The 27,704-nt window shown below is 43.4% G+C and overlaps 1 protein-coding gene across 6 annotated transcripts in view; it reads right to left on the reverse strand.

Moving 5' to 3' along the window:
* PPP3CA (protein phosphatase 3 catalytic subunit alpha) overlaps positions 1-27,704 on the reverse strand; it is a 214,033-nt gene that overhangs the window by 22,656 nt on the left and 163,673 nt on the right. For all 6 annotated transcript variants that reach the window (XM_068402805.1, XM_068402807.1, XM_068402806.1 and 3 more), the window contains exons 7-9: positions 17,705-17,782; positions 15,774-15,868; positions 1,262-1,387 (exon numbers count right to left, since the gene is read on the reverse strand). In XM_068402805.1, coding sequence (XP_068258906.1) covers positions 1,262-1,387; positions 15,774-15,868; positions 17,705-17,782 — 299 coding nt within the window. The remainder of the gene's footprint in view (positions 1-1,261; positions 1,388-15,773; positions 15,869-17,704; positions 17,783-27,704) is intronic.

The following is a 27,704-nucleotide window of genomic DNA, read 5'->3' on the forward strand; positions in this document are numbered from 1 at the left end:
GGTGGCCACCGATGGGAAACCTCTGGAAAAATTACCTTACAGAGCATCTTACACAACCGCAATGTGTATGGAGAACAAGCCCATTCTGAGAACGGCCTGGCTGAGTTTGCGGCTGAACAAAATGAAAGTGTTTTATCTTCTTCACAAGAGTCTGCAACACGTGTCAGCGTGGATTATGTAATGTCTCCATTAGTGGAAACAGTTGTCTATTCTTTGTTAATCCCTATTTTATTGTCTATCTGCTTTGTTCACAGAGACCTCAGGCATCTCACCAGCGGCTTTCCTAGTTCAAAAGAATAGCTGAAAACAAAGCCGGTCATGACTGCAGGTAAAAGCCACAGCTGGCTGTATTTCCAGTTGCCCATTAAGAGAGAACTGTTATTCCAAGCAGCTTTTAAGAGTTTATTATAGTTTTCTGGCAGTAATTGCTGTTGCAGTAATATACTATAATGGATGGATCAAAGCAAGCTTCATCTCAGGCCCTGAATAAAATGACTTGGGATTTAAGCAGTTTGCATTATGTATTCATTTAATATGTTAGACCAAAGTGTTTTCATGCCTTTTGTGTGCTTGCCATTCATAGCATGAAGTTGTCTTCAGGCAACATCAAGAGCATCATGTTTCAATAAAACATCATTTATGTTCTTTAAAGTCTTCTCGCCAGCAATGAGGCGTTGTACGCCCTGGGCAAAGAAGGGGCTGAGGAGTAGGTTTTCCTTCTTCCTGCCATCTCTCTACTCTCTCCCAGAACAGTTAACCAGAGTCATCTCAGAGTTAACCCAGTTAAGCTGGGTCTTAGCATCACCAGCTCTGTGTTTGCTGGTGAAAAAGCAACCCATCCCCACCTTATCAGAAAGGTCAGCTGGGTAAAGATGTAACCATGACGTAGTGAAGTCTGTTGTGATGTCCCTTGAGCAGTAAGCAATAGCCAAGGGAATGCCCAAGAGTATATGAAGGAACAATTAAAAAAGAATTTTATTCAGTGAATGCACCTCTGGCCTGCAATGTCATAAAATCTATTTCTACAGCAGAAACATAATGGCAACATAGGCTGGAAAGAGTGGAAATTATAAAAACGTACGAGAAGTGTGATTAACCATTGATAACTGCTTGCCCCTCTGAGGCCTGTTTCTTCAAATTTGCCCTTGAAAGCAAGTCATCTGTCTTAAAATTATTCTTTCCATTTCAAATAAACGAAGCCACATGCACAGTGACTAAGAAATCATTTTGCAGTTTCTACAAACAGAGCCAATTTACATACCTTTCTCACCCACAAATGGCAAGGACCAGGTAAACACATCCATGAAGTTTGGAAGCCAGTACGGATGAGGGGAGCAGTTGAACTGTCTGATATTCATAACGTTGTTCTCATATTTCAATACTGCAGCTAGAAGGGAGAAAGATACAAAAGAGGGATCAGCCATGTGTGTGTAACTGGCTACCAGACCAGTAATGCTCACAGCACGCACAGCCTGCAGAGCTGCTCGCCAGTTTTCAACCACTTGACCCAGGCGGCACCACTTGACTGCTAGTTATAATAGGATACAGCCTCTAAGAAGTTGCAAGCCATTTCCAGTCTGAAAACGGTGTCGTCAGCTTTCCTTGGCACTAAGATGGATTGGTAAGTGGATTAATAACTCTGAGTAGTCATGAAGGTAGGCTCTGGGATCTGCCACCAGTGGGGAACAAGGCAGACTATCCACAACCACCTATTTCACGGAGTTACCTGAGCTCCTCACAACCACACTTTGCAGATAACAAAGAAAAGTGCTTATCATTCAGAGTCTGAATGCTGCTCTTCCAATGAAGATTTCCAACATATTTCATTCTTAGTATTGTACAAGAGATGATACTTTCTTCTCACATTTTTCAAACTCCAGGCACACAAGACTGTGCTCCAAATAGTATGAATGAATAATAATACAATTTGTCTTGCACCATTTAAAATTCTTAATGTTCTTGTCAACACACACACGCACAAAGACTAGACTTGTAATGCACAGAAATATAGATATTTATGCCATTGCCACTTTTTAAAGCACCAAGTCGAGTTCAGTGTTAATGGACTTCAGGTTCACACCTGAAACAGGATCTGATTAACTTTAACCTGTTTTTGCAACATTAATAGAGCAAAGCAAATCGAAGTATTACAAAGCATATCAGTAAGAAACAGCTCTTTATTTCTAGAAGAGACCATAGCTGTACCCAGGCCCAGTGCAGTCAAAAGTCAGATGACAGAGGGAAAGGCTGAATGTGGCTTAGGTAGAGAGGGCAGAAAGCATAGGCGGAAGAGAAAGGGACAATATCAATTTGGTTAGGGAGGAGCAGAGTAATCGTGTTGAAAATGCAGCAGATGAAATAAAATGAACTCTACAATAAGTCTTGATAACTGCCCTTATCAAAACTCATTTTCCAAAGCATGAATTTTGCCCAACACTACGCTAACACTACATTCCACACCAAATCTAGACTTTCATGCACTTTTAAATCTTTTTCATAGCAATAAGTGGTTATTAGTGTGCTGTAGATTACTCAAACCTCAGGCCATTCATTGAGACCGCCTGGAAGAACACAGAAGGGGGATGGGTTCAGCAGCTGTTTGCATCACAGGTCTGTTTGTTGACTTTGAAAGCATGTATTGAGGGAGCGCTTTCAATAATATACTCTTTCAATAAAAATCATCCAGTGCTGGATTTCTGTTGTTCACTCTATGGGTTAACTGCCTCAGCTTGGGAAACAGTAAAACTAAATCTCATCCCTTCCTTCTCCTTTTTTTCTTTTTTTTTTTCTTTTCCTTTTCTGTCTTCTTGCAAAGACACATGGAATGTAAAATCTTAATAATGCAGTTAATGCAGACTAGTAACAGTATTTCTAACCTAATCAGAGTATATTTTAATTTACAGAATCTGTTTCCTGAAATTCAGTGATTTCTAAATTGCACAGGCACAGAATACATGTGCTCTTGAATGTGAACAGAGACATTAATGAAATAGAAGAGCAAGTATTTCTTTACTCATGGAGTAAAAGGTAATTTTGAGACAACTGCCTAAAACCAAAGGGACTCACAACTATCCTGAACACAGAGACATAAAAGTTTTTAAACAATACAGCTACAGGAGACTGCAGACAGAATCTTTAATCAACGTGGGACTAAGACAGTCAACACAGGCTGAAGCTTCCATCCACTGTAAAAGGTGCTGGCACTTTACATCTTTATTACCAGAAAAATAAGTGTGGGCTTTCAGTTTTTAAAAGACAGCTCAGTGAACTTTACATGAAGTTTGCTGGTCATCTCACTATGAGCATTTACATATAGTTCTGAACGTAATCCCTGTTCAGATGCTTACTCTCATGTAGACAGTGCTGACTTCACTATGTCCTGCTGGTCATCACCTGATCTTGTAGCAGTTCCAGTTCTGTAGCTTTAGATGAGCTGTCATCAAATACTTTTTAAGCTGGAAACAATATACTGCACATATTGGAAGACATGTCTGTAACTTTAGGTAAATCAGCTTCAATTTGCCTTTTTAAGCTATGAATTAAGCCATCCTGATGAGATCTAGTAACCTGTGACCTTCAGAATGATCCTCCTCAGCTTTAGTCAAAGGAAAATGAATCAAAGAAGCAACATACCTGATAATGCCTTCATAAATGATGAAACAGCATGAATCAAAAGTATGTCACAAATAGACCACACTAAAGACATAAAGAGAAGGAGGTATATCCTACTTTGTTTTCCCCTTTCCTCCAGCCTTCCCACCTATGGCTACCCAGGGAGGAACATAGCTCCAGGGGCTGATTATCACTTTAACAGCCAGCACTGGCAATGAAGCTGCATGACTGCAATATGCCACAGCACCGTAGGAAATACAGTGTATCGCAATGTTAGCTGGAAGGGGTGAACAATTTCTTCTGATTATTCATCTCCTTCCATTGACTAAAGCGTGCGTCAATTAGACAAGGAACATTTCTGATGCACTAGACTGTTCCTTCCTAGAAAAATGTAATAGGTTGCTACATGTCTTCCACTTTGTGGCCAATGACAGAGTCCAGTTTCTGAAGCCTACTCACTGATACACACAGGAAATGGCTCACTAACATTTATGTAAACTTTTGCCAGGCAGATACCCTCCATTTAAATAAACCACATTTGACTCTGGCCCATCCTAGCCTGACAGCTGGCAGCCATTCTGCTTCTCAGGAAAATAAAAATGGCTTAATACGTCTATTAGCAAAAATGAGAAAACTAGTGTTGATGCTCCTAATCACTTTTTGGCTGAAATTACGTATGGCACATGAACTTCATTCTCCTTCTATTACAGTGACACAATTGCATAGTAAAAATAAATAGTTTGTGGCTTTATAGCAAAAATGAGTCAAAACCACACAAAAAGGACCAATTAATGGTTGTGAAGTTTCATTTAGAAGGACTAAAACTTCAACTTCATCATCTTAGTGAGCTGAGGTAGTTTCCTTTCCTGCTATTTCTCTGATTTATTTATTAAGTCTATTTCTAAATCCTGTGAAAGTTGAATAACTCATTTTTACAAGGAACTTTTAAAACTGGCCTCTAAAAAAGCCTGAACCATAAGCAGAACAGTTGGAAACCAACAAATTAAATATAAATGGCTTCAATTCATTGTGGTTTTTTTTTTTTAAAGGAAGACAAAGTATTTTGAGATTACTGTAAAAAAAAAAAAAAATCTTCACACCATCTTATTAATTTATATACCTGAATACCTTACAAAAGCAAGTTCTGATAACAGTATTTTAAAAGCTATTCTCCTCTGTAAATGACCGGTACAGCTCTCCCCCATAAATGACTTCAAAAGCCACTTGAAGAAAAATAACACTATACAATAGAGCAGTGTAATAACAGAGACAGAAGTCTTCTAAAATATCCCTACTCTTAAAAGAATAAAATAAGGTAGGGTAGTTACCAGCATCACAAACACTTTTCTGAATTTTTAATTTAGAATCTTTCATTTACTACCACAATGTACACAAAATATTTTTATTTGGTAACTAACAAATCATAAAACTGTTGAAGATGGTATTTAACATTAAACAAATTGGCTCTTGTTACACTTGTGCAGTTCCAACTACTGCTTAGTAGTCAGAAGAAACTTAACCTGGATCAAGAAGAAAATACTTCGCAGATAACAGAGCTTTTCTGGCCCCTTGCTTTTTTTTCGGTCATAGCTCTTTTTTTCCACTCTGTTGGCTCAGAAAAGGTTTGAGGGTTTCACCTCTGCTTCATTTCTTAGTCCACATTAACTTGATGCCTAAGCAGCTATAGGAGACCCCAGCTGCCCTAAAAGAGCAGGAATCTTTTGAAGATTATATGGCTACAGGCCACGTGGTCACCGATGGAGGAGGCAGAAGGAAGTGGGATGGATTAATTTGGTTATGAAACCCGTAAATGAGGAAAACATGACTCTTCCCAACATTTCCAAGTTCAGCTGCTTATTATTCCAGGCTGCAACTCCCATACTTTTCTTTCCAAACATATACTCAGACAGATGGTAGCAGACCAAGCCACCAGTCACAGTTTTATCATGTATAATCACCAACCAGAGCAAGAATCTTATTTTATTATTCTTAACAACCACACGCATTTTAACCTAATTTTGGTACTTGCTGTTGCAAATGAGTTTCAGAAGCTAATGTTTTGTAAAGTGAAGATATGCAGATATCCTAAATGACATTATACTTCTTTCCAACGCTAGTAAACTGAGATATCGGATGCTGAAATCACACTAGAGTGAAATGAAACACTAATGCAGCAGGCAAGGGGCGTTCGTACTGATTAGCTTTAAGCATTTAACATTGCTACCTAAGGATAGAAATACAGGTGGTGAAAAATGTGCAGGTAAGAGACCTCCTTCCTTCAGCTAGAAATGGAGACAGCTCTTCTAACTTTCTCAGGGTCAAATATAAGCACCCAGTGCCATCCAATACACCCTGGGGCATGTCCTTGGTCTCCCTCTGTTAAAGATGAGACTAGAGCACCCCTGCCTCCTGTGTCTCACCTGTCAAGTCTGAGTGGATGTCTCAGATCCTTCTGGCATCTCAAATGGCGCTTTAAAAGCCTATATGTTGGGAACTGAATTAAGGCCTTAAGCAATGTGAACAACATTAAACTCTGTGACTGACAGTTCAGAATTACTCAAAGACATTACATAGTCTTCTTCAAGATCTGCTGAATCATTTTTCAGTGTAAATTAATTGATAACATTTCCATCAGAGGAAAAAATAATGAGCATGGTAGAAATACTGGCCCAGAATGAACAACATGTTTTCAGATAAACAACCTCAAAGTAATTTTAGCAAACAAGTTAACTTTCTTGTATATTTTTCAGAAAACTCATCCTGCATTTAGAAAAGAAATGCAGTGAAAGGTCTCTCAAATTCTTCATACCTAAGAAAGAATTTCAATTTCTGATTTAATGCCAAATTAACTTCAGCATTAACTGTGCAACTGGGAACACTGCCTTCTCCTCCAGCAGAGTTGCTAAGTAACCACTGTGTTTTCTGCCCGAGACAGGTCAGGGATAAGGGTCAGTAAAATTTTTAAGGAGTTTAAACATTGTCAAAGGAAAAAGTTATTTGCTATACAAGGTAATATATATACAAGGTGTATATAAGTTATGTACAAGTTATTTGCTATACAAGGTAATATACAAGGTACTCCGGGCCCCCCCGAGCAGCAGCCCAAGACCCGCCTGGACCTGGAAGTTCCCGGCAACGAATCAGGAGAGGAGGGGGCGTAGCCGGAGGCACCGCGGGAGATTTAAACGCGGTGAAACCATAACAAACAGCCAGTCGGCAACAGCGACAGCAGCGACTGAGGTCAGTGTGGGGAGAGATCGGGCCGTAGCGGGCGAGCGGTTTCCGTGCGGTTTCCGTGCTCCGGGCGCCCCAGAGCAGCAGCCCGAGACCCGCCTGGACCCAGAAGTTCCCAGCAACGAATCAGGAGAGTAGGGGGCGTAGCACCACCCCCTGTGATTGGGTGATAAAGAGCCTCTGGGAGGGCAGGGACTATTCCCTGCCCAGAGGGGAGAGGGGGAGTCAGCAGTGACTGTGTGAGTAGGCAGTGACTGTGTGTGTCCCGGGGCGGGGGAGGGCACAGCCCCAGGGGAGTGGCAGTTTGCGCAGCAGTTCTTGCAGGCAGGGCGGCGAGCAGGGTAGGCGGGCAGGAAGGTATGGTTTCCACTCGGCGGGGCCCTAAGTCCCTTGCGGGTGCCAGAAAAGACATGGCAACCCAAACGGAGCTGCTGCGGAAGCATGCGGAGGTGCAGGTGGCAGGCTGCAGGGAGTGCCAGAGCCTGGCCCTGGCACTCGAGGGTAACGGAGACCTCACCTGTGTGAGGTGCGAACAGGTCGACGACCTGATCTCCTTGGTGGCCCAACTCAAGGAGGAGGTGGAAAGGTTAAGGAGTACAAGAGCATCCCAGGAAGAGGATGGCGGGCAGTGCTGTTCCCTGCCTGTCCTGGGGAAAATGGACGGGCCTAATGCTCCCCGGGTAGTGGAGGATCCTCTTCCTCCTCCACAAGGAGCAGGAGGAGACCTAGGGGATGGGGGGGAATGGAAGCAGGCCCCTGCTCGGGGTGGCAGGCGAATCCCATCCCGACCTTCCTCTCCTCCCCACGTCCCCCTGCAGAATAGGTATGAGGTGCTGGAGCCTGAGCGTCTTCCTGAGTGTCAGGAAGACACAAATCTAGGTGAAAGACACTCTACGGGGCTACGTAAACAGAAGCAACCAAGTAAGAGGGTTGCAACCAGCTCCAAAAAGGAGAAAAGAAAAGTAATTGTTATAGGCGACTCCCTGCTAAGGGGAACGGAGGGCCCCATATGCAGGCCAGACCCGACTCACAGGGAAGTCTGCTGCCTCCCAGGGGCACGGGTAAGGGATGTTGCCAGGAGGATTCCTCAACTGGTGAGGCCCTCTGACTACTACCCACTATTAGTATTCCAGCTGGGTAGGGATGAGATCGAAGAGAGAAGTCCCAGGGCTATCAAAAGGGACTTCAGGGCCCTGGGGCGTTTGGTAAAGGGGGTAGGTGCGCAGGTGATATACTCTTCAATTCCTTTGGTATTTGGTGAAAATAGGGAAAAGACTATGAAAGTACAACAGATTAATATGTGGCTAAGAGACTGGTGCCGGAGGCGGGATTTTGGGTTCGATGACCACGGGGCGGCTTTCATGGCACCGGGCCTGCTTATGCCAGATGGGGAACAGCTGAATGAGAAGGGGAAAAGGGTTATGGCCCAGAAGTTGGCAGGGCTGATCAAGAGGTCTTTAAACTAGGTTCGATGGGGGAGGGGGATAAGACCAGGGCAGCCACAAATGAACCTAGGGGTGACAGGCCTGCGTCAGGGGCAAGGCCGCTAGCCCAGCTGAAGTGCGTTTACACCAATGCACGCAGTATGGGCAACAAACAGGAAGAGCTAGAGGCCATTGTACAGCAGGAAGGTTATGATGTGGTTGCCATCACAGAAACGTGGTGGGATGACTCTCATGACTGGAGTGCAACTATGGATGGCTATAAGCTCTTTAAGAGGGACAGGCGAAGCAGGAGAGGCAGTGTGGTAGTGCTGTATGTTAGGGAGTGCTTGGACTGTGTCGAAATTGAGGAAGATGGTGAGGATGACAAGGTTGAATGTTTATGGGTGAAGATCAGGGGGAAGGTCGGCAGGGCGGACATTACGGTGGGAGTCTGTTATAGACCACCCAACCAGGATGAGCAGGCGGATGAGGCGTTTTACAAGCGGCTGTCAGAAGCCGCCCAGTCGCCGGCCCTTGTACTCGTGGGCGACTTCAACTTGCCGGATGTCTGCTGGAAATACAACATGGCAGAGAGGAAGCAATCTAGGAGGTTCCTAGAATGTGTGGAAGACAACTTCCTCATGCAAGTGGTAAATGAGCCCACTAGAGGAGGGGCCCTGCTTGACCTGTTGTTTGTGAACAGAGAAGGACTAGTGGGAGATGTGAGGATCGGTGGCCGTCTCGGGAGTAGCGACCATGAAATGTTAGAGTTTTCGATAGTGAAGTAAGGAGGGGCAAGAGTAGAACTTCTGCCTTAGATTTCCGGCGGGCTGACTTTAGCCTGTTTAAGAGGCTGGTGGACCGAGTCCCTTGGGAATCGGTCCTGAAGGGCAAAGGAGTCCAGGAAGTCTGGACATGCTTCAAAAGGGAATTGTTAAATATTCAGGAGCAGGCTGTCCCAGTCTGTAGGAAGGCAAGCCGTCGGGGAAAAAGACCGGCCTGGTTAAACAGGGAACTTAGACTAGAACTTAAGGAAAAAAAGAGAGACTATTTGCTCTGGAAGAAGGGTCGGGTAACTTGGGAGGTCTATAGGGACATGGCCAGGTCGTGTAGGGAGAAGATTAGAAGGGCCAAAGCTCAATTAGAGCTTGATTTGGCTGCTACAGTCAAAGATAACAAAAAAAGCTTTTACAAATACATCAACAGCAAAAGGAGGGTCAAGGAGAGCCTCCACCACTTGCTGAATGAGGAGGGTAGTGTAGTGTCAGGGGATGAGGAAAAGGCAGAAGTGCTCAATGCCTTCTTTGCCTCGGTCTTTAATGTCAAGACCGGTTGTCCTCAGGAGACTCGGCCCCCAGAGCCTGAAGTTAGGGATGGGGGGCTGTGTGAACCTCCCATAATCCAGGAGGAGACGGTTAGTGACCTGCTGTGCCAGTTGGACACCCACAAGGCTATGGGCCCGGATGGGATTCACCCCAGAGTAATGAAGGAACTGGCAAATGAACTTGCCAAACCACTCTCTATTATCTACTGGCAGTCCTGGCTAACTGGAGAAGTTCCAGCTGAATGGAAATTAGCAAATGTAACGCCCATCTACAAGAAGGGTCGGAAGGACGATCCAGGGAACTATAGGCCTGTCAGCCTGACCTCGGTGCCAGGCAAGGTGATGGAACAGATCATCCTGAGTGCCATTACACGGCCCATGCAGGACAATCGGGGCATCAGGGCCAGCCAACATGGATTCATGAAAGGCAGGTCCTGCTTGACCAACCTGGTCTCTTTCTATGACAAAGTGACCCGCTCAGTAGATGAGGGCAGGGCTGTGGATGTAGTCTATCTAGACTTCAGTAAGGCATTCGACACTGTCTCCCACAGCATCCTCCTAGACAAACTGGCTGCCCGGGGCTTGGATGGGTGGACTCTTCGATGGGTTAAAAACTGGACGGATGGCCGAGCCCAGAGAGTGGTGGTGAATGGGGCAAAGTCCAACTGGCGGCCGGTCACTAGCGGTGTTCCCCAGGGCTCAGTTCTGGGGCCGGTGCTGTTCAATATCTTTATAGATGATCTAGAGGTAGGGATTGAGTGCACCCTCAGCAAATTTGCAGATGACACCAAGCTGGGTGGCAGTGTCGATCTGCTGGAGGGTAGGAAGGCCCTACAGAGGGATTTGGACAGGTTAGATAGATGGGCCGAGACCAACGGCATGAGGTTCAACAAGAACAAGTGCCGGGTCTTACACTTCGGCCACAAGAACCCCATGCAGCTCTACAGGCTGGGGGAAGAGTGGTTAGAAAGCGGCCCAGTGGAAAGAGACCTGGGGGTGTGGATCGACAGCCGGCTAAACATGAGCCAGCAGTGTGCCCAGGTGGCCAAGAAGGCCCATGGCATCCTGGCCTCTATTAGGAATAGTGTAGCCAGCCAGTCTGGGGAAGTGATCATCCCTCTGTACTGGGCACTGGTGAGGCCGCCTCTTGAATACTGTGTTCAGTTCTGGGCCTCGCACTTCAAGAAAGATGTTGAGGTGTTGGAGCGAGTCCAGAGGAGGGCGACCAAGCTGGTGAAGGGTCTGGAGGGTCTGACCTATGAGGAACGGCTGAGGGAGCTGGGGTTGTTTAGCCTGGAGAAGAGGAGGCTCAGAGGTGACCTTATTGCAGTCTACAACTACCTGAAGGGAGGTAGTAGTGGAGTGGGAGTTGGCCTCTTCTCCCGGGCAACTAGCGATAGGACAAGAGGGCACAGCCTCAAGCTTCACCAGGGGAGGTTCAGGTTGGACATCAGGAAGGATTTCTTTACAGAAAGGGTTATTAGACATTGGAATGGGCTGCCCAGGGAGGTGGTGGAGTCACCATCTCTGGATGTGTTTAAGAAAAGACTGGACATGGCACTTAGTGCCATGGTCTAGTTGACATGGTGGTGTAGGGGCAACGGTTGGACTCGATGATCCATGAGGTCTCTTCCAACCTGGTTGATCCTGTGATTCTGTGATTCTGTAATGATGTAAATAATCCAGTACAGAAGTGGGGCTAATTGAAGTTGGGAAAATCTTCCCTTACAGAATTCTGAAGTTTTTTATTTTACACGTGCAACTGCGTCTTTCAAAGAAACAGCACAATAGCATTCAAGATTTTGTCAACAGACTGCAAAAATCACTGCTGGCAAACGTCTCTGCATCAGCAATGAGATGGCCTAGATACCCTGACAGCTCCTCTTTAAAAGGTTTTGTGTCCGTGACAAGGCCTCTTCACAACAGCAGAGATAAAGCATTAAAGAAAGCTGACAGGGCAAACAGAAGGTTACACCACTTTTCTGTTGCTATTATTTCTCAAAGATCATCCTTGTCTTCCAAGTATACCACTCTGCCTGTTTCCAATATGAAAATAATTTTCCTGTTAGATCCATCTGGATCAGGTACATTTCTTAATGTGTATCTATGGTATGCCACATGCTGATACTTCATACACGCTTCACTGATATATTACTTGTCTGATACGTTAACAAGCACACCGACGTACAGCTGGTTTTGATTTTTCTACTAACTCCCCTACATAATTCTCTGTTTCTTTCCTTCAGCATTTGCTTTTCCTTTCAGCAACACCATGTGTACATTGCAGCATGTTGGAAGAGACATCATGTTATTTTTTTCAATAGCTTCAGATTCTCTGGTGGTTATCTCACCACTACGAAACGTAATCTTTTAAAAATGCTCAAAAAGATAATAGTCTGTTTTTAGACAGCTAGTTAAAATTGTTCAGTCAGCCAAAAAGCCTGCACTTACTGAAGTGACAGCCAGACACTAAAATATGAAGTATTGCCAATGATTTACAAATAAATTACCTGCCTCTGTAGAACTTCTGTAAAATCTTTTTCTTGCTTTTTTTTTTGTTGTGGCACAAACAGCATTACAGCAAGTCCTAATTAAGGCATTAGGAAATATTAAACACGGCAATGAAAGTTTAGACACTGTACAAGGCCAGCAGATCATACATCACAGTAATTTTTGGCACCCTCTTACTCTGTTGCTACAGAGAATTTCTCCTGGTGATGGGCACGCTCAAACCCAGGGGTAAAACTGTATTTATGCAACTTCTTGATCCATATAGCCTTCCTCCAAGGCCCTGAAGTCACAAGTAACTATCACAATCCATTTAACATTTATCTTCTTGCATGAGGAGTTTTGATCTTCTCCAGAAGGAGTAGTCTTAGAAAATCATCAATGCACCAGTATTTCTTGCAACAAGTTTTAATAATAATCTTAAAATATCTTTACCTTTATGCCTTTTAATAATATAAATGAGAGCACAAATGTTTGAGAAAGCTAGGAAAACACTGAATAGAAGCTCAGAAGCTGCCAAAAACCATATGTATAAATTCCTCCCCTTTGCCAATGCTCTCTATTATGATGAATATGGAAGGCATTAATATCAATAACGAAGGAGGATAGTCTTGGAAAGAAGAGGGACACTAGGGTCCCCATATCTAGGCAGTTTCTGAGTCTCTGAATCACGCCCTGAAAGTGTATTTCTCTGTCTCCATTAACTACACAGGGAACCCCTGACAGGAGCCTCCTAATTGAAAAACCTAACTTTGGCACCCGAAGTTGTGCATGTGTGTGGGCTGGGGTTGCGACGGGACCAGCAGCCACATGATGGACAAATTACTCGCACAGCCTTCAAGAAGCAATGGCCGGTAACCAAAATGATACAGAAAACTCCCTTCAGCACCAGAATCCAGCAGAGCAAAGCCACAAGAGATTCCCATGGTGTCTTGGTACTGTGAGAGAGCCCATGCAGAGGGTCCACAGCAGAATTATTAACAGCAGATATGCTGGTCATGGTCTTGTTTGGGTACCTTATCTTCAGCTACTCCTGATGAACCTCCTTTTCCTCTGGGAATGTTGCCTCCCTACTGCTCTTTGAGCACATATCTGATCCCAGCGGCTGCTCTCCAATGGGGACTGAATAAGCCCTTGGATAAAGTTAGCAACCAAACCCACTCCTTCTGAAGTGCTTTGAAGAAGTACAAGAAAGTTCATCTGCTTTAATCGGTATGAGAATTATCAACCTGGGATAGAAAATGAGCATCCCTAGCCCCTTGCAGCTTTTTAAAGAAATGTATTTATCTTAAATAACACTGCATTTAAAAATGACCCATTTGCACCAGTGGAATATAAAGCTTCTCAGGAATTTATGTAGTATGACTTTATTAGCTAAGTGACAATGAGAAGCATACTAAGAATCCATACTAGAAAGGAAGGCACTTACTAGTAGGACAGTAACTCCCTTTCCAAGCACTGACAGTAACCAAAAACCAAATGATCTGTAAAAATCAATGAGGTTCTGCACCAGTGCATGACGAGTCAGCTAGAGCAACTGTCCTGTTACACCTCTGTATGGAAAAGCCTTCCTTCGCCTCCTGAAATCAGTCAGAAGCTCTGTGTTCTTAGTTAATTCATCTGCTGCAAATCAAGGAAGCCAACAAGCAGCCATGTTTTGGGCTGAGGATGATGCTGTTTTTCTTTCTCGAAGAGGGAAGCAAGCACCCAAATGCTATCCAGATGAAGATGCATGAGCAATGCAGCATGAAAAACTATGCATGATGTACTCTGAATGCCAAAAGCCAGTGCAATCAGTCACATGAAATAATGCGTCAAAACTTCTAATGAGAGAAAGGAGGCAGTTAAACTCAACAGAAATTCATTACAAAGCTGCTAAAGGTCAGCCTATAAATTTACAACAAGTCATTCATTAAAGAGCGGCACACCGGTGCCAATCTTGCACCACTGCTGGTTTGCCTGAGCTCACTCAGAGCAGATATCGCCAGCAATGCACCCAAACTTCAGCTGTAACTGCAGACAGCCAGTGCCTCTCAGCAGCTGGCCTACAGCTGTTCACCAGAAAAGGCCTTCCACCAGTTTTAAGACCTGCCTGTCACAGCAGAGCAACCTGGAATAAGGGAAAGGACTCTCTCTTCCGAAACGGAGACAATGGAGAGGCACTTCCCTTTGCCACCCAAACTTTGTGGTCTCAAAGTCAAGAGTTTGAATATCATAAATCATTGCTCTGCATTTAACATTTGCCTTCATGACAAAACTCTCACATTGTTCACCCATTGCCTTCATGTGCACAGAACTACCTCCACGTGTTAAGAAACAAAAGGTGAACACTTTCTGTCACCTTACTTGTACAGCCCCGTCACTGGTCTGCCTCCTACCCAAAGCAGCCAGCCCAGAGAGTACACTCATTGTGCCACCAACAGCAACGATGCTGCCAAGAATATTAATGCATTCCTTATTTCATCCTGCACTTTTTGGGTTGCTAGCAGAGTCCCTATATTATTTACTTTTACAAAAGCAGCTACTGACAGCTCTGCTTGCGTGTTTTTTTGCAGAATGCTTTTATTAATTTTTGCACAAGTTAACACGGATATTGAGAACACCAAAGTGTACAAACCCCATTATCTAACAGTGAAGTGTTTCCTTCCCTTGCATGCAGTTCATGGCACAACAGCTTTTAGATTATAAGTTTTATAATATAAAATGATGCCTAAAGAAGTTTCTTTTGCAACTTTAAAAGAAAAATTTAAAATTGCTTACTTCCTTTGCAGGCAAGCATCCAAATTAAAAATGTCTCTTCTCAAGAAAGATTGATCTCTTTGCAATGAAGCTGCTTTCAAGAATATCATTGAGAAAAAAACAATTTTGTTTTGCTCACAGAAGAACACAAATAACTTTAGCTTTACTGGGAATAGGAGAAAATGAACACTACTGCTCATTTCAAGATATAGGAGGACGGGTTTATTAGAATGCTTTATTTTTAGAAACATGATTTTTTTTCCAGTTTACTCGAGGAGATTTCAGGGAATGGAATAAACTAATGAACTCAGAGAAGCTGCAAACACTTGTATTCAGTGCAGTCTTTACAGAGTGACCAGTGACTGCTTATTTGTGCAGTAACCTTTTTTTTTTTGGCTAATGATTCCCTACATAATAATTTTCAAGTGATTAAAAAAATCAAAACAAAGGAACTCAGACATTATGTATCCCATGCTTTATCCACTGACGTTCTGTCAAAGTTTGTTAGCTGGCTAGTGGGTTTGCATATACAAACTCCATTAATTTTATTGGAAAGGAGCAAACGGACAAATAATTAATTATAAGGAACACTGGGCTCTGAACATCTTACCCACAGCATTTCTTAATATACTTCTCTTAGTTAACAGAGCTATTTTCAGTTTTGCTTCCTGTGTAACATTTACTTAATAACTTGCAGTCAAAATACAGAAATATCCTAGGGCATATTAGAATCTACGTTTATGTTCAGAGGCATACATCTGCCTGTAATAAATTTAATTAGATTTGTATTATGTAATAAATGGAACGGGAATGAACTAATAAATAGAGGAAGAAAATGGGCATGAACTGATAAATGAGTGAAAAAGAAAACCAATGTAATATATTTGAGTAAAAAGAAGTACAGTCTATATTAACAGGAATTAAATTCTTACCTTTGTTATTGTATACATCTAGATAGTTTGGTGCTGAAAAAATTGTGATTAGTGAAGGGAAGCCTGTTGTTTGGCTTTTCCTGTACATACGATACCTAAAAGAAAAGAGAAGATACTAGTTATTGCCCAGTGTTGTATGTGTATTTGTCACTGATCAAATATAGTGCAAAAAACCCTAGTACATTACTGCACTGGCTGTTAATAAACGTCAAGACAGAGAAACATGTATATGTACTTGTTAAAGTCGTGGAAAAAATATTTTCTGCAGGCTTATTCATTATATGCATTTGGGATGGCCAGGTATCCACACCATGCTCAAAAGCTGTGTCTCCGTCTGAAATTTAGTGTGCCAGAGGTGGTTTTTGTTATGAATTCGCTCAGTGCCTATCTCTGGAGCCAGGTAGTCTTTACATGCATGCACCCCAGGACATTCCCAGACTCTCCCTCCGTGGGATTGTGGGTGAAGGCGAGCACCAGCACGTGCCTTGGGGATACATGGTACTGCTTTCAGAAGAGAAGTAAGCGCACGTCCTCCATGACCCTCCAGCTGCCTGCCCTCTCTGGGGACGCAAGCAATGGCAAGGCCAGAGGAGATGCAAAGTATGAGAAGGGGAGGGGAAACGGGGTCAGATATTTTCAGTGCTGTGTCTATTAGCCAGTTTATTGATGCTTGTGTGTTTTCACTACCTAACCTCGCTGCTTTATAAAAAATAAAAGGCTCATTCACCAACATATAATCAATCAAGCATTAAACCTGCAAGTAATTGGAAGCAAATCAACCAAATAGTATTTTTGCCTTACTAAGACCCAAGTAACACCAAATACTGCTCTCCAGCCTTCGGCTACAAGAAACTGAAGAATTTGACAAACATCCACAACAGTTGCACTGAAACCATTGTATAGTTTCAATGCAATCCCTTCTACAATTTTTTTTTTTCACCCTTTATAGGAAAGCAATACAATAAAAATGAAATTTCATTACCCTTGGGTATTTCATGCCAGTTATTTTTGGCAGAGCAATAGCTTGGTTTTAATTGCATTGAGGTTTTTAAGTATGTGATAATTCAAACATTCAGAATAGCTTTTCATATGCATAATAAACATTTACCTCATTCCTACAACCTTGTTACTTTATCTTTTATTACTATTCAGGTTCGGTAAAGTTTCTACCCCCAAATAAACACATTAATAATTTATGCAAGATACGCAAAGCTATTTATTCAGATACCAATCCTTCATTAAAATCTCACAAGTATGGTACATTTCAATGAATAGATAATCTTTAATTTTTTTTTTAAAGCAGCATAAAAAATGCTAGCTTTACACTGGCAATAGTTTCATGAGGGAACCACCTGGTGCTCGACCTGGACTGGTTTTGCATAGTGTCTTAATAAACTCCTTAAATCCATTACTGATACTGCTGGATAAAACCATTTTTGGCTATTGAGTTCCACAAGTTTATTTTCTTGATAAAGCATAAAACCAGTAGGTCCAGATGTTTCAGGTAGGTGTGAAAGACTTAAGAGATGACAGTTCTGGCATTCATGAGCCAAATCACTTTCCAGGCATCGTGGCAATCAGTGTGTCAGAAGTCTCAGACACATTTGCAAAACTTCTTTTGCTGAGCTGAATTTGTTTTCCTTCCCAAGTTTGACATCAATATCACTTTTGGTCATTTTATGACACTTAAAATCACTAAGGCTAATTAAGTGGGATACATGAGGATTCATTAAGTCCTGTAACTCAGTAATAATCATGTAAAAGACATTCTAATGCCCGTGTATGTTTTTATAGCATTAAGAAAACGTGAAAGCTGTTGCAACTTAATTTTAAGTTTTCCAGTTCATTCTCAGTTACTCTTTCTTTCCTTGCTCTGTTTGACAATGGTAAGCCATATTCATTATTAGTGCCCCCTCTCCACACATACTTACCCAGCATCCTGGGCTTCATGAGCTCGGAGTATAGATAACAAGTTATTGTGCTGTAGGAATTCACATACAGCAGGGTAACTGTTGGAAGAAAATAATAGCATCTGTTATAGCATTATCAGAAGCACCATATTTAGCTCTAGCTTTCAAAAAATGTTTCATCCGACATGCATCATTCATGAAATCAGCCCCTGCTCTGCAGGCAGATTTCGGCAGAGAGAACATTAGCAGCAGCACCTTTTTTAATCCCACCCCATAACTGCGTGGAGAGGAGTGCTGGAAAGTTGCAATTCATTACATAACAACAGTCACACGCTTTCTTGTCAGAAAGAAAGTAATTTCTTCTATTATACTTTAAGATTCAATGTACTCCAAAAAAGAAAAATGTGACACAATGGTTGCTTGCAACAGAAAAGCTCCTCGCCCACTAACTACAGTATGCACAGGCTGCTTATGGATGCCAGATAAAAAGGTGGTGTGCTGAAAAAGAGGCAGAAAAACAGAAAGAAGAAAGGCAAATCAGTTTCCAAACTGGAGATGTTTGATCTTCTGAACTTCATCTCCTTAATAAACAAGAATTATCTTTCTCCTTGGCAACTTTAAATGTAAATTCTGTGACTTCTGAAACCCCAAAAATGTGCCCATTGAATACATCTTTCCAAGACATGTTCTGCTGTATGAGTGAAAACAAAATCATGAGGTGAAAATGGTGATAGAGGAATATGACAGAGAAATCTCTATCATATTTTTCACTGCACAGGGACAGTGTTGCTTTCAAGGAGAACGGAGAAGCCCCTTCTTACAACCTCAACACCATGAAACCATTCTTGCTGTTTAAGACACTGAACGTATATGGAAATCACATACAAGAAAAACAAAACACAGCATAACCTGAATGCAGTCTTGACAGCACAAGTGTGAAACATTAAGTTTTCAGAGTAAAGCTATTTCAAATTATACCTAAATGTTACAGAACTTAAAATTACTCCATTTTGTTGCTTTCAAAAATAAGTTGTGTTTTTTCTGTAATGACTGTTTTCTTCTTGCTTTTAAACCACTGATGACTCTCCACGCCTGTACTGAAGGATAACAAGCACGATGGCCATCTATCACTTCAAGACAGGAAGTAAAACCTCTCTTCTCCTGTCATTAGTAATTTAATACAGAACACAAGAAAGCCAAAACTTCCTGGCTTCCCCTGTCAAAAGCCAACTGTAGCAAGAACAAAACAGAACAAAGAACATGCATGGAAGAGAGTGACGGAGAAGTGGCGTTGGAATAAAAAAGACTTCACAGATTTGGCAAAACCTTACCAGGCCCCTTAAAAACATGTAAGAGGTGGGAAAGAGTCTTTATTCAGATGTCATCTAGAGCTCTTCCATTTTCTCCCTCTTTGGTTCTATACAATTTGTTTTGCCTTATCCAGATTTATTTCCCACCCTTGAAATCAAGCTATCGTTCAGCTGACTGCTTTATATTTCATGACCTTTCAGCAGGGTGGGAAGCGGGCACCCCTGCGAGGTAGCAGGCGGCCTCATCTACATCCCTGCAGTCCGGTGACCCTATATCTGAAAGGCACTTCTGGATTTAACGTTGCTCACTGGCAAGGATGCAGCATGCTATTGCCTCTGTTCTCACTAGCAGCTTAAAGGAGCTGCGTTTAAAACATTAAACCTGGGGAGAAACCAAGTGTTACCACCTCCTGTCACCGTCTGAATTTATGTCCAGTACTGGAGATTGCTGGCATATCAGCAGCAAGACAAGCTGGCCAGGAACAGGAGTTTGAGCTGTTGCTCTCCTGTGCCCCTGTGTCTGACTGGAGCCTGACCAGCTCCAAGCGCCCTACCTCCAAAGTCGACGTGGTGGAGAGGCAGGCTGGCACGGGAGGAGAGTTGGGCTGCCTTCCGAGCGCAGCCTGCCCCAGAGCAACGTCTGACCTGAGACCAGGACCAGGACACAGATTTTCCTGGATTTGAAGCCCAGCATGTGACATGTAAATGTTATAATTCCCTCTTCTCATTGCTGGGCAAGATGGAGAACAACAATCAAAACTGTTGCTCAAGAAAAATCAAAACTGGTGGCAAAAGGTGTAAACCTCACATAGCAGCTCTGAAATGTCACCTGATGACTGGAGAAAAAGCAAAATAGACCCTGCATTAACATCCATTCACCATGTTTATTTTCCACTATCGATTCAACTCTCCCATAGTTCAAGTAATAGACCAGCCAGAAAGGTTTAAAGAAGGAAATACAACGTGTTTGGGGAAGACACTAAGGCATATCCATGATCACTTCTGTGCTGGTTCTGCAGCACAATGGGCTCACAGCGTGCCTGTAAATAACACAAACAAACTTGCAGAGTCTCTGAATCTCCAAGCATAACTCACATACAGGTATTACGTTACAGGACTGTACGTATCACCAGTCTGGCAAGAGCAGACTGTTCTGCAGTACCTTAGGGGCAAGATGTAGTCATACAGTAACACTGTTATGCAAAATACTTAAGCAAAAGCTGTTGCTAAAACATACTGAGCAAGATTAAAAAAAACAAACAACAAACTCAACTAAACGTTATATAAAAGACCTGCTGTCCAAGCCATGATTTCATGGATCACCTTCAGAACCCACCTGCAATCACTTAACAGCCCCATCAGTTTGTAACTTCATGCACGAAAGAGATGAAAATTCACAACAACAACAAAAAAAGGCAAAATCTAATGCATCATCTTCCTTCAGTTTATCCAAGAGAAACACTACTGCTTGCTTCCAACCTTCCTGGATATTTTGAAGCTGCAATGTCATTTGCACCTAGAGGCTACAAAGCCAGGAGAACGGTATATTGCTGTGTTTGAACTTGACCCATTTAGCATATATTCTCAGCCGCAGGTCTGGTATTTGGAATTGTCTAAAAAGATTGCCATTATAAAATAATTTTGATTCCCAAATTACGTTGGGTATCGTTTTAGCAACTGCAGTGATCTCAAAGGCTGTCAGACTGCCATTCAAACCACTAGCAAATGAGAACTAATTTGCATACATTTCTTTTCATAATTAATTGTGACTAAATGTAGACTTATAGTACATTTTGTTTAGAAATTTTTACATTAACTTCTGAAAACTGGGGTCTATAATGAAAAATCTGATAGACAGTTGATTATATTCATTATCAGTGAAGCTGCTCAAAATGTCTAGCCTATTACATTTTTTTCCATAATATTCTTTTCATCCAGTGTTAAGTACTGCTTTTAAAGAAGATATAATGAAGTGGTAAAAAAATGCTCCTAAATAGACATGATAGGTTCTTCTTTCCATTTCAAAGTACAAAAGTTTTTTTTTTAATACCTCAATTATCTTATTCTTCATAAGTCCATGGAAAATAGACTTCTACTAGCAGAATTTGGCTGATTCTACACACCTAGAGAGCCACACCCAGAGGGGCAGAGATGCCATAGCGTGCTCCATGCAAATACACACACACAAAAAAAATCTGTCTGCCATCTTTCCTTCTAAGTGAATAGCATGGTATCTGTAATGAGCAAGCACTCATACTACCCAGATCACTACAACCCATGAGCAGTCTACCTGGATATTTTATTTTGAAAAAGGGAAAGCAACTCTCAGGCATTTTTCTTCAGCTACTTGTTGAAGCGGGGGCTGGGGAGAAGCAAAGTTTTCACCGTATGCAGCTATTACATATGCTATACCAGTTGCGATAATAAATACATGGCTTTAATTTCCAGCACTTTCTTAACACCAGTTTGCTCCTGCCCAAATGCAGTTTCATATTAAACAATGTTCCTGAACACAAAACCACACACCTTCCAGGTAAACAGCAGGAAATCCTGCAAAATGCCAACAAAACAGAGATTATGGCAAAAGTTATCAGAAACAAGCTTTTACAGAAAAGACTTGAGCTTGGCAATTTCTTTTCTAATCTTTCTAATGAAAATTATCACCTTGTAATCAAATTCCCTACTCGTTTTTTCTGATCACTACCCTTCCAGAAACGCTCTCCTCCTTGCCCTGCTTTTACAGAGCCCAGAATGTAATTCAGATGAGCCAGAAATAAAGCAGTTGGCCAAGAGGGAAAACAAACAAACAGACACCACCCCCCCCTCCCTCCGCCCCCCGCAACAGGCTTTTCCAGAACAACCCAGCCTTCTGCTTGCACTTCATGTGTCATGCTGAATCACAGAAGAGCAGTGACTCACGGAGAAAACAAAATACCCTGCCGCTAAGCTAGAGAGATGTTATTCTCCATGGAGGACGCAACTCTGATATTCCCTACTTCGGCATCCTTTTTTCATTAAAATGCCTCATGCATAGTTTACTAGTTCTGAGGTCTCTTTTGCATGATCACTGATTACTTCTACGCAGTTTTGGAAGAGAAGCAATACGTTGCTAACGTGAATCAAAATGACAGATGTTTTCAAATTGCAATTCCACCAATAACTGGAAAAACGGGATGGATTTAATCTAATTTCATATCCTACATCATACTATTAAAGCAGAGGCGTAAACATTTATTTAAAAAGAGGACACTGAAATTTAGCCCAACAGCTTCTCTAAGATTACATGCACATCTAAAAACGTATTCAGCAAAGCCCATTGACCTCACACTTCCGTATCCAAAGGCCAAAGGCAAATGCTTTTGCTGCTCTGCTGTCCAAGGCAGCTCCCAGCACATCTCTTTCCACCTGCTTTTTCTTGCCCTTAGCTGTGCTGCCTGCAGAGCTGCACTGAGAAGCAGAGCAGGGGGCTGCATGGGATTAGAACAAATAAATACATATCTTTTTTGCAGAGTAATTCTTTTAAAATTGGATGTGTGCCCAGGTCTGGTGGAGCACACGGGCAATTCTACCAATACAGCTGGGCAGACAATGTGAGGGGAGGAAAAAGCTTCTGGCCTGGGAGAAGGAAGAGTGGAAACGTGGGCAAAAGGATCTGTTTAAAATGCTGCTGCTGCTGAAGAAAAAAAAAAAAAAAATCATACAGCTGTGCCTCACACCCTGAAGTGAAACATGCTACAGTCTTGAAAAGCTTTTAGGAGACATTCCTCTAGCCCTTGTATACTCATAAACTTAACATGCATGTAAAGCAAACCATTGAAATGATGTGCTGGCAGGACCACAATTAGTATTCCACCCCAGAGCATCTGTGAGGCCAAACCATTTCACTGCTCTCCAAGGCCAGCAAATGAAGTTCTTGGAGGAGGCTGCGATGCTCGTCACTCTTGCCACTGCTAACCATTTCTGCCTTTGCTTTTTTGTTGCTTTTGAAAAATATAACAATGTAGTCAACAGCCAAACAGCTTTATAAAGCTCAACATTCCTTAAGAACTTGCTAAGAAAAGCCAAGAGGCTGGAGCACCGAGCCTGCAGAAAACTTCTGAGTATCTGCTCTACTTCTGAGGCCATCCATTGACTTTGGCCAGGTTCTCGCCACTCTCATGCTCTTCATAGAATCACAGAATCACAGAATGTTAGGGATTGGAAGGGACCTCGAAAGATCATCTAGTCCAATCCCCCTGCCGGAGCAGTATTGCCTAGACCATATCACACAGGAACGCGTCCAGGTGGGTTTTGAATGTCTCCAGAGAAGGAGACTCCACAACCTCTCTGGGCAGCCTGTTCCAGTGTTCGGTCACCCTCACCGTAAAGAAGTTTTTCCTCATATTTATGCGGAACCTCCTGTGTTCCAGCTTGCACCCATTGCCCCTTGTCCTGTCAAGGGATGTCACTGAGAAGAGCCTGGCTCCATCCTCATGACACTTGCCCTTTACATATTTAAAAACATTAATGAGGTCACCTCTCAGTCTCCTCTTCTCCAAGCTAAAGAGACCCAGCTCCCTCAGCCTCTCCTCATAAGGGAGATGTTCCACTCCCTTAATCATCTTCGTGGCTCTGCGCTGGACTCTCTCTAGCAGTTCCCCGTCCTTCTTGAACTGAGGGGCCCAGAACTGGACACAATATTCCAGATGCGGCCTCACCAGGGCAGAGTAGAGGGGGAGGAGAACCTCTCTCGACCTGCTGACCACACCCCTTCTAATACACCCCAGGATGCCATTGGCCTTCTTGGCCACAAGGGCACACTGCTGGCTCATGGTCATCCTGTTGTCCACTAGGACCCCCAGGTCCCTTTCCTCTACGCTGGTCTCCAACAGGTCTGTCCCCAACTTGTACTGGTACATGGGGTTGTTCTTGCCCAGATGCAGGACTCTACACTTGCCCTTGTTATATTTCATTAAATTTCTCCCCGCCCAACTCTCCAGCCTGTCCAGGTCCCTCTGAATGGCTGCACAGCCTTCCGTTGCGTCAGCCACTCCTCCCAGTTTTGTGTCATCAGCGAACTTGCTGACAGCGCACTCTATTCCCTCATCCAAGTCATTAATGAATATATTGAATAGTACTGGTCCCAGAACCGACCCTTGAGGGACTCCGCTAGACCCAGACCTCCAACTGGACTCAGTCCCATTGACCACTACTCTCTGGCTTCTTTCCTTCAGCCAGTTCACAATCCACCTCACTACCCGATCATCCAGACCACACTTCCTCAGTTTAGCTGCGAGGATGCTGTGGGAGACCGTGTCAAATGCTTTACTGAAATCGAGATAGACCACATCCACAGCTTTACCATCTTCTATCCACCGGGTTACGTCCTCATAAAAGGCTATCAAGTTGGTTAAGCATGACTTCCCCTTGGTGAAGCCATGCTGAGTGCCCCTAATGATCCCCCTATCCTTGATGCGCCTAGAGACAGCACCAAGGACAAGTTGTTCCATCACCTTTCCAGGGATGGAGGTGAGGCTGACCGGTCTATAGTTACCCGGGTCCTCCTTCTTGCACTTTTTGAAGACTGGAGTGACATTCGCTTTCCTCCAGTCCTCAGGCACCTCTCCCGTTGCCCATGACTTAGCAAAGATGATGGAGAGTGGCCTAGCAATGACTTCCGCCAGCTCCCTCAGCACCCGTGGGTGCATCCCATCAGGGCCCATGGATTTATGGACGTCCAGATTGCTTAATTGGTCACTGACCCAGCCCTCATCTACCAAGACAGATTCCTCCTCTATCCTGACTTCTTCTGGGGCCTCAGGGGTCCGGGGCTCCTCAGGACAGCCTCCAGCAGTATAGACAGAGGCAAAGAAGGCATTCAGTAACTCCGCCTTCTTTTTATCCTCTGTCTCCAGGACCCCCACCTCATTCATCAGTGGGCCTACATTGCCTCTAGTGGTGGCTTTACCTGCAATGTATTTGAAGAAGCGCCTTCTGTTGTCCTTGACCTCTCTTGCAAGGTTTAATTCCAAGGAGGCCTTAGCTTTCCTAGTTGCCTCCCTACATCCTCTGACAACAGACTTATATTCCTCCCAAGTGGCCAGCCCCTCCTTCCATGATCTGTACACCCTCTTCTTCCATTTGAGTTTGCCCAGCAGTTCCCTGTTCAACCATGCAGGTCTCCTGGTACCCTTCCTTGACTTCCTACCTGTTGGCATGCTCTGATCTTGAGCTCAGAAGAAGCAGTCCTTGAATGCTAACCAACTATCTTGGGCCCCCTTACCTTCTAGTACCCTGTCCCATGGAATTTCCCCGAGCAATTGCTTGAAAAGGCCAAAGTTGGCCCTCCTGAAGTTCAGGGTTGTGATTCTGCTAGCTATTCTGTTCCTGCCACATGAGATCCTGAACTCTGCCATCTCATGGTCACTACAACCAAGGCTGCCCTCAACCTTCACCTCTTCAACCAGACCCTCCTTGTTAGTAAGGAGAAGATCCAGCAGCGCTCCTCTCCTAGTTGGCTCATCCACCATTTGCATCAGAAAGTTATCATCAATGCACTGGAGGAACCTCCTGGACTGAGGATGGCTGGCTGAGTAGGTCTCCCAGCAAATATCAGGGTAGTTGAAATCCCCCATGACAACCAGGCCCTGTAATTGCGAGACTGCTCTCAGCTGCCTGTAGAAGGCCTCATCACCCTCCTCATCCTGATCCAGCGGCCTGTAATAGACACCCACAACAGTATCACCCCTGCCAGCCTGCCCCTTAATTCGCACCCACAAACTCTCAACTCGCTCCTGATCCGCCCCTGGACAGAACTCAATACATTCTAGCTGCTCACTCACATAAAGAGCAACTCCACCACCTCTCCTTAGTGGCCTGTCTTTCCTGAACAGGACATAGCCATCCATGACCACATTCCAGTCATGCGAGGTGTCCCACCAAGTCTCTGTAATTGCCACTAGATCATAACCCCCTGACCGAACACGGATTTCTAACTCCTCCTGTGTATTCCCCATGCTGCGCGCATTGGTGTACAGGCATTTCAGGGAGCGAGCTGAGCACACCGATTTCACCCCAGGGGGATGGGGGGCCTCCTGGTCTACCTCAACACTAGAGCGTTGCCCCAGTGGTGCAAGCCCAGCTACCACCCCATCCCCCTTCGAATCTAGTTTAAAGCTCTCCGAATGAGCCCTGCTAATTCCTGTCCCAGAACCCTTTTGCCCCTACGACATAAACCTTTCCCATGTATTACGGTCACGCCTGGTGTCTTATAAAACCAGCCATTATCAAAGAACCCAAAGCCCTGCCTGTAGCACCAGTCTCGTAGCCAGGCATTAATAGAGAGAATCCTACTATTCCATCCCACGTCCTCACCTGAAAATGGAAGGAGGGAGGAGAAAACAACTTGTGCCCCAGACTCTTTCACCAATCGTCCTAGGGCCTTGTAGTCTTTCTTCATCCCCCTCAGACTACAGGATGCAGCTTCTTCCCCACCTGTCTGGAAGATCAGCAGGGGGTAGTAGTCTGTGGCCTTCACCAGGTTGGGGAGTTGCCTGGTGATATCCCTGATTCGGGCTCCAGGCAGGCTGCAGACCTCCCTGTGATGGGGGTCAGCTCTGCATATTGGGCCCTCAGATCCCTTTAGGAAGGAGTCTCCAACCACTAAAACTCTTCTCTTCTTCCTTGTGGAGGAGGTAGCTATATGCTCTTATTAACAGTCAGTAATTAACCAAGTCTTATACACATAAATGATCCCAAAAAGTTGAGTGTTAAGTTTGCACAGGTGCTTACACCTGATAGGAAGTCCTTGATATACTTTACATAGGATAAGATGCTGCTAATTAACTCAGTGGTACAATCAAACTCACAACTTTCTTTACTAGAGCTTTGACACAAAGGAAATGAAACAAGCTGGGCCTGGATCCAATCGCAATTTTTCACTGTTAGGACCATGCATGCTCACAGTAACTTTGTCCGAATATGACGAAAGAACATTTTAATTCTTCATCCATCCAGTAAATCTTATGGGAATGATGACATTCCTCATCCTAATGTGGCTTAGAAAGGAGATAGTTTTCCCTATGCTTCGACAATTGCCTAAATGCACTTAGTGGCTGTCTCTCCGTAAGTTAATATTATTTTCAGAGAGAAAAAAAAGTCCAGCTGAGTTCTTCAAGCTTTCTGATCACTGAAGGAAGCCATTCTCAAGACGATAAGTAGCAGTATATCTCTCCAAGTCAGAATCGTTTCTTATAGAAATGCCCGAGAGTTACTATACCACTAACCTATGAAATAAGTGCAATGGATCATTGTCAAGATCAATACAACCAGCTAACTGCAAATAAATATTCACTAAATAAATTTAAGGAAAAACTAGATAATCTGATAAATAAAGAGGAAAACTTCTTTACTGATTGGATCAGCTGAAAAATCAGGGTGGGAAGAGAGGGGGAATATGACTCAGGGACAAATTAATTCCCTCTCGTTCATAACATTCCCTGAATATGACATTATTTTGGGTAAGGATGGAAGAAAAGCTTCACTTAACTCATAATTAAAAAACCATTTACACAACGAGCACTTCATTAATTATTTCTAATTTTTCATTAAATTGCATCAAATGTGACCATGACTGCGAAGGACATACAACCTCAAATTCCAGAAACTATTGCTCTTTGCTCACTTTAAGGTACAGAGAACTTTAACAAGTTACCAAGAATTACTTAAATTTC

Source organism: Nyctibius grandis, chromosome 6 (genome assembly GCF_013368605.1).
Source record: "Nyctibius grandis isolate bNycGra1 chromosome 6, bNycGra1.pri, whole genome shotgun sequence".
NCBI classification, from domain to species: domain Eukaryota; kingdom Metazoa; phylum Chordata; class Aves; order Nyctibiiformes; family Nyctibiidae; genus Nyctibius; species Nyctibius grandis.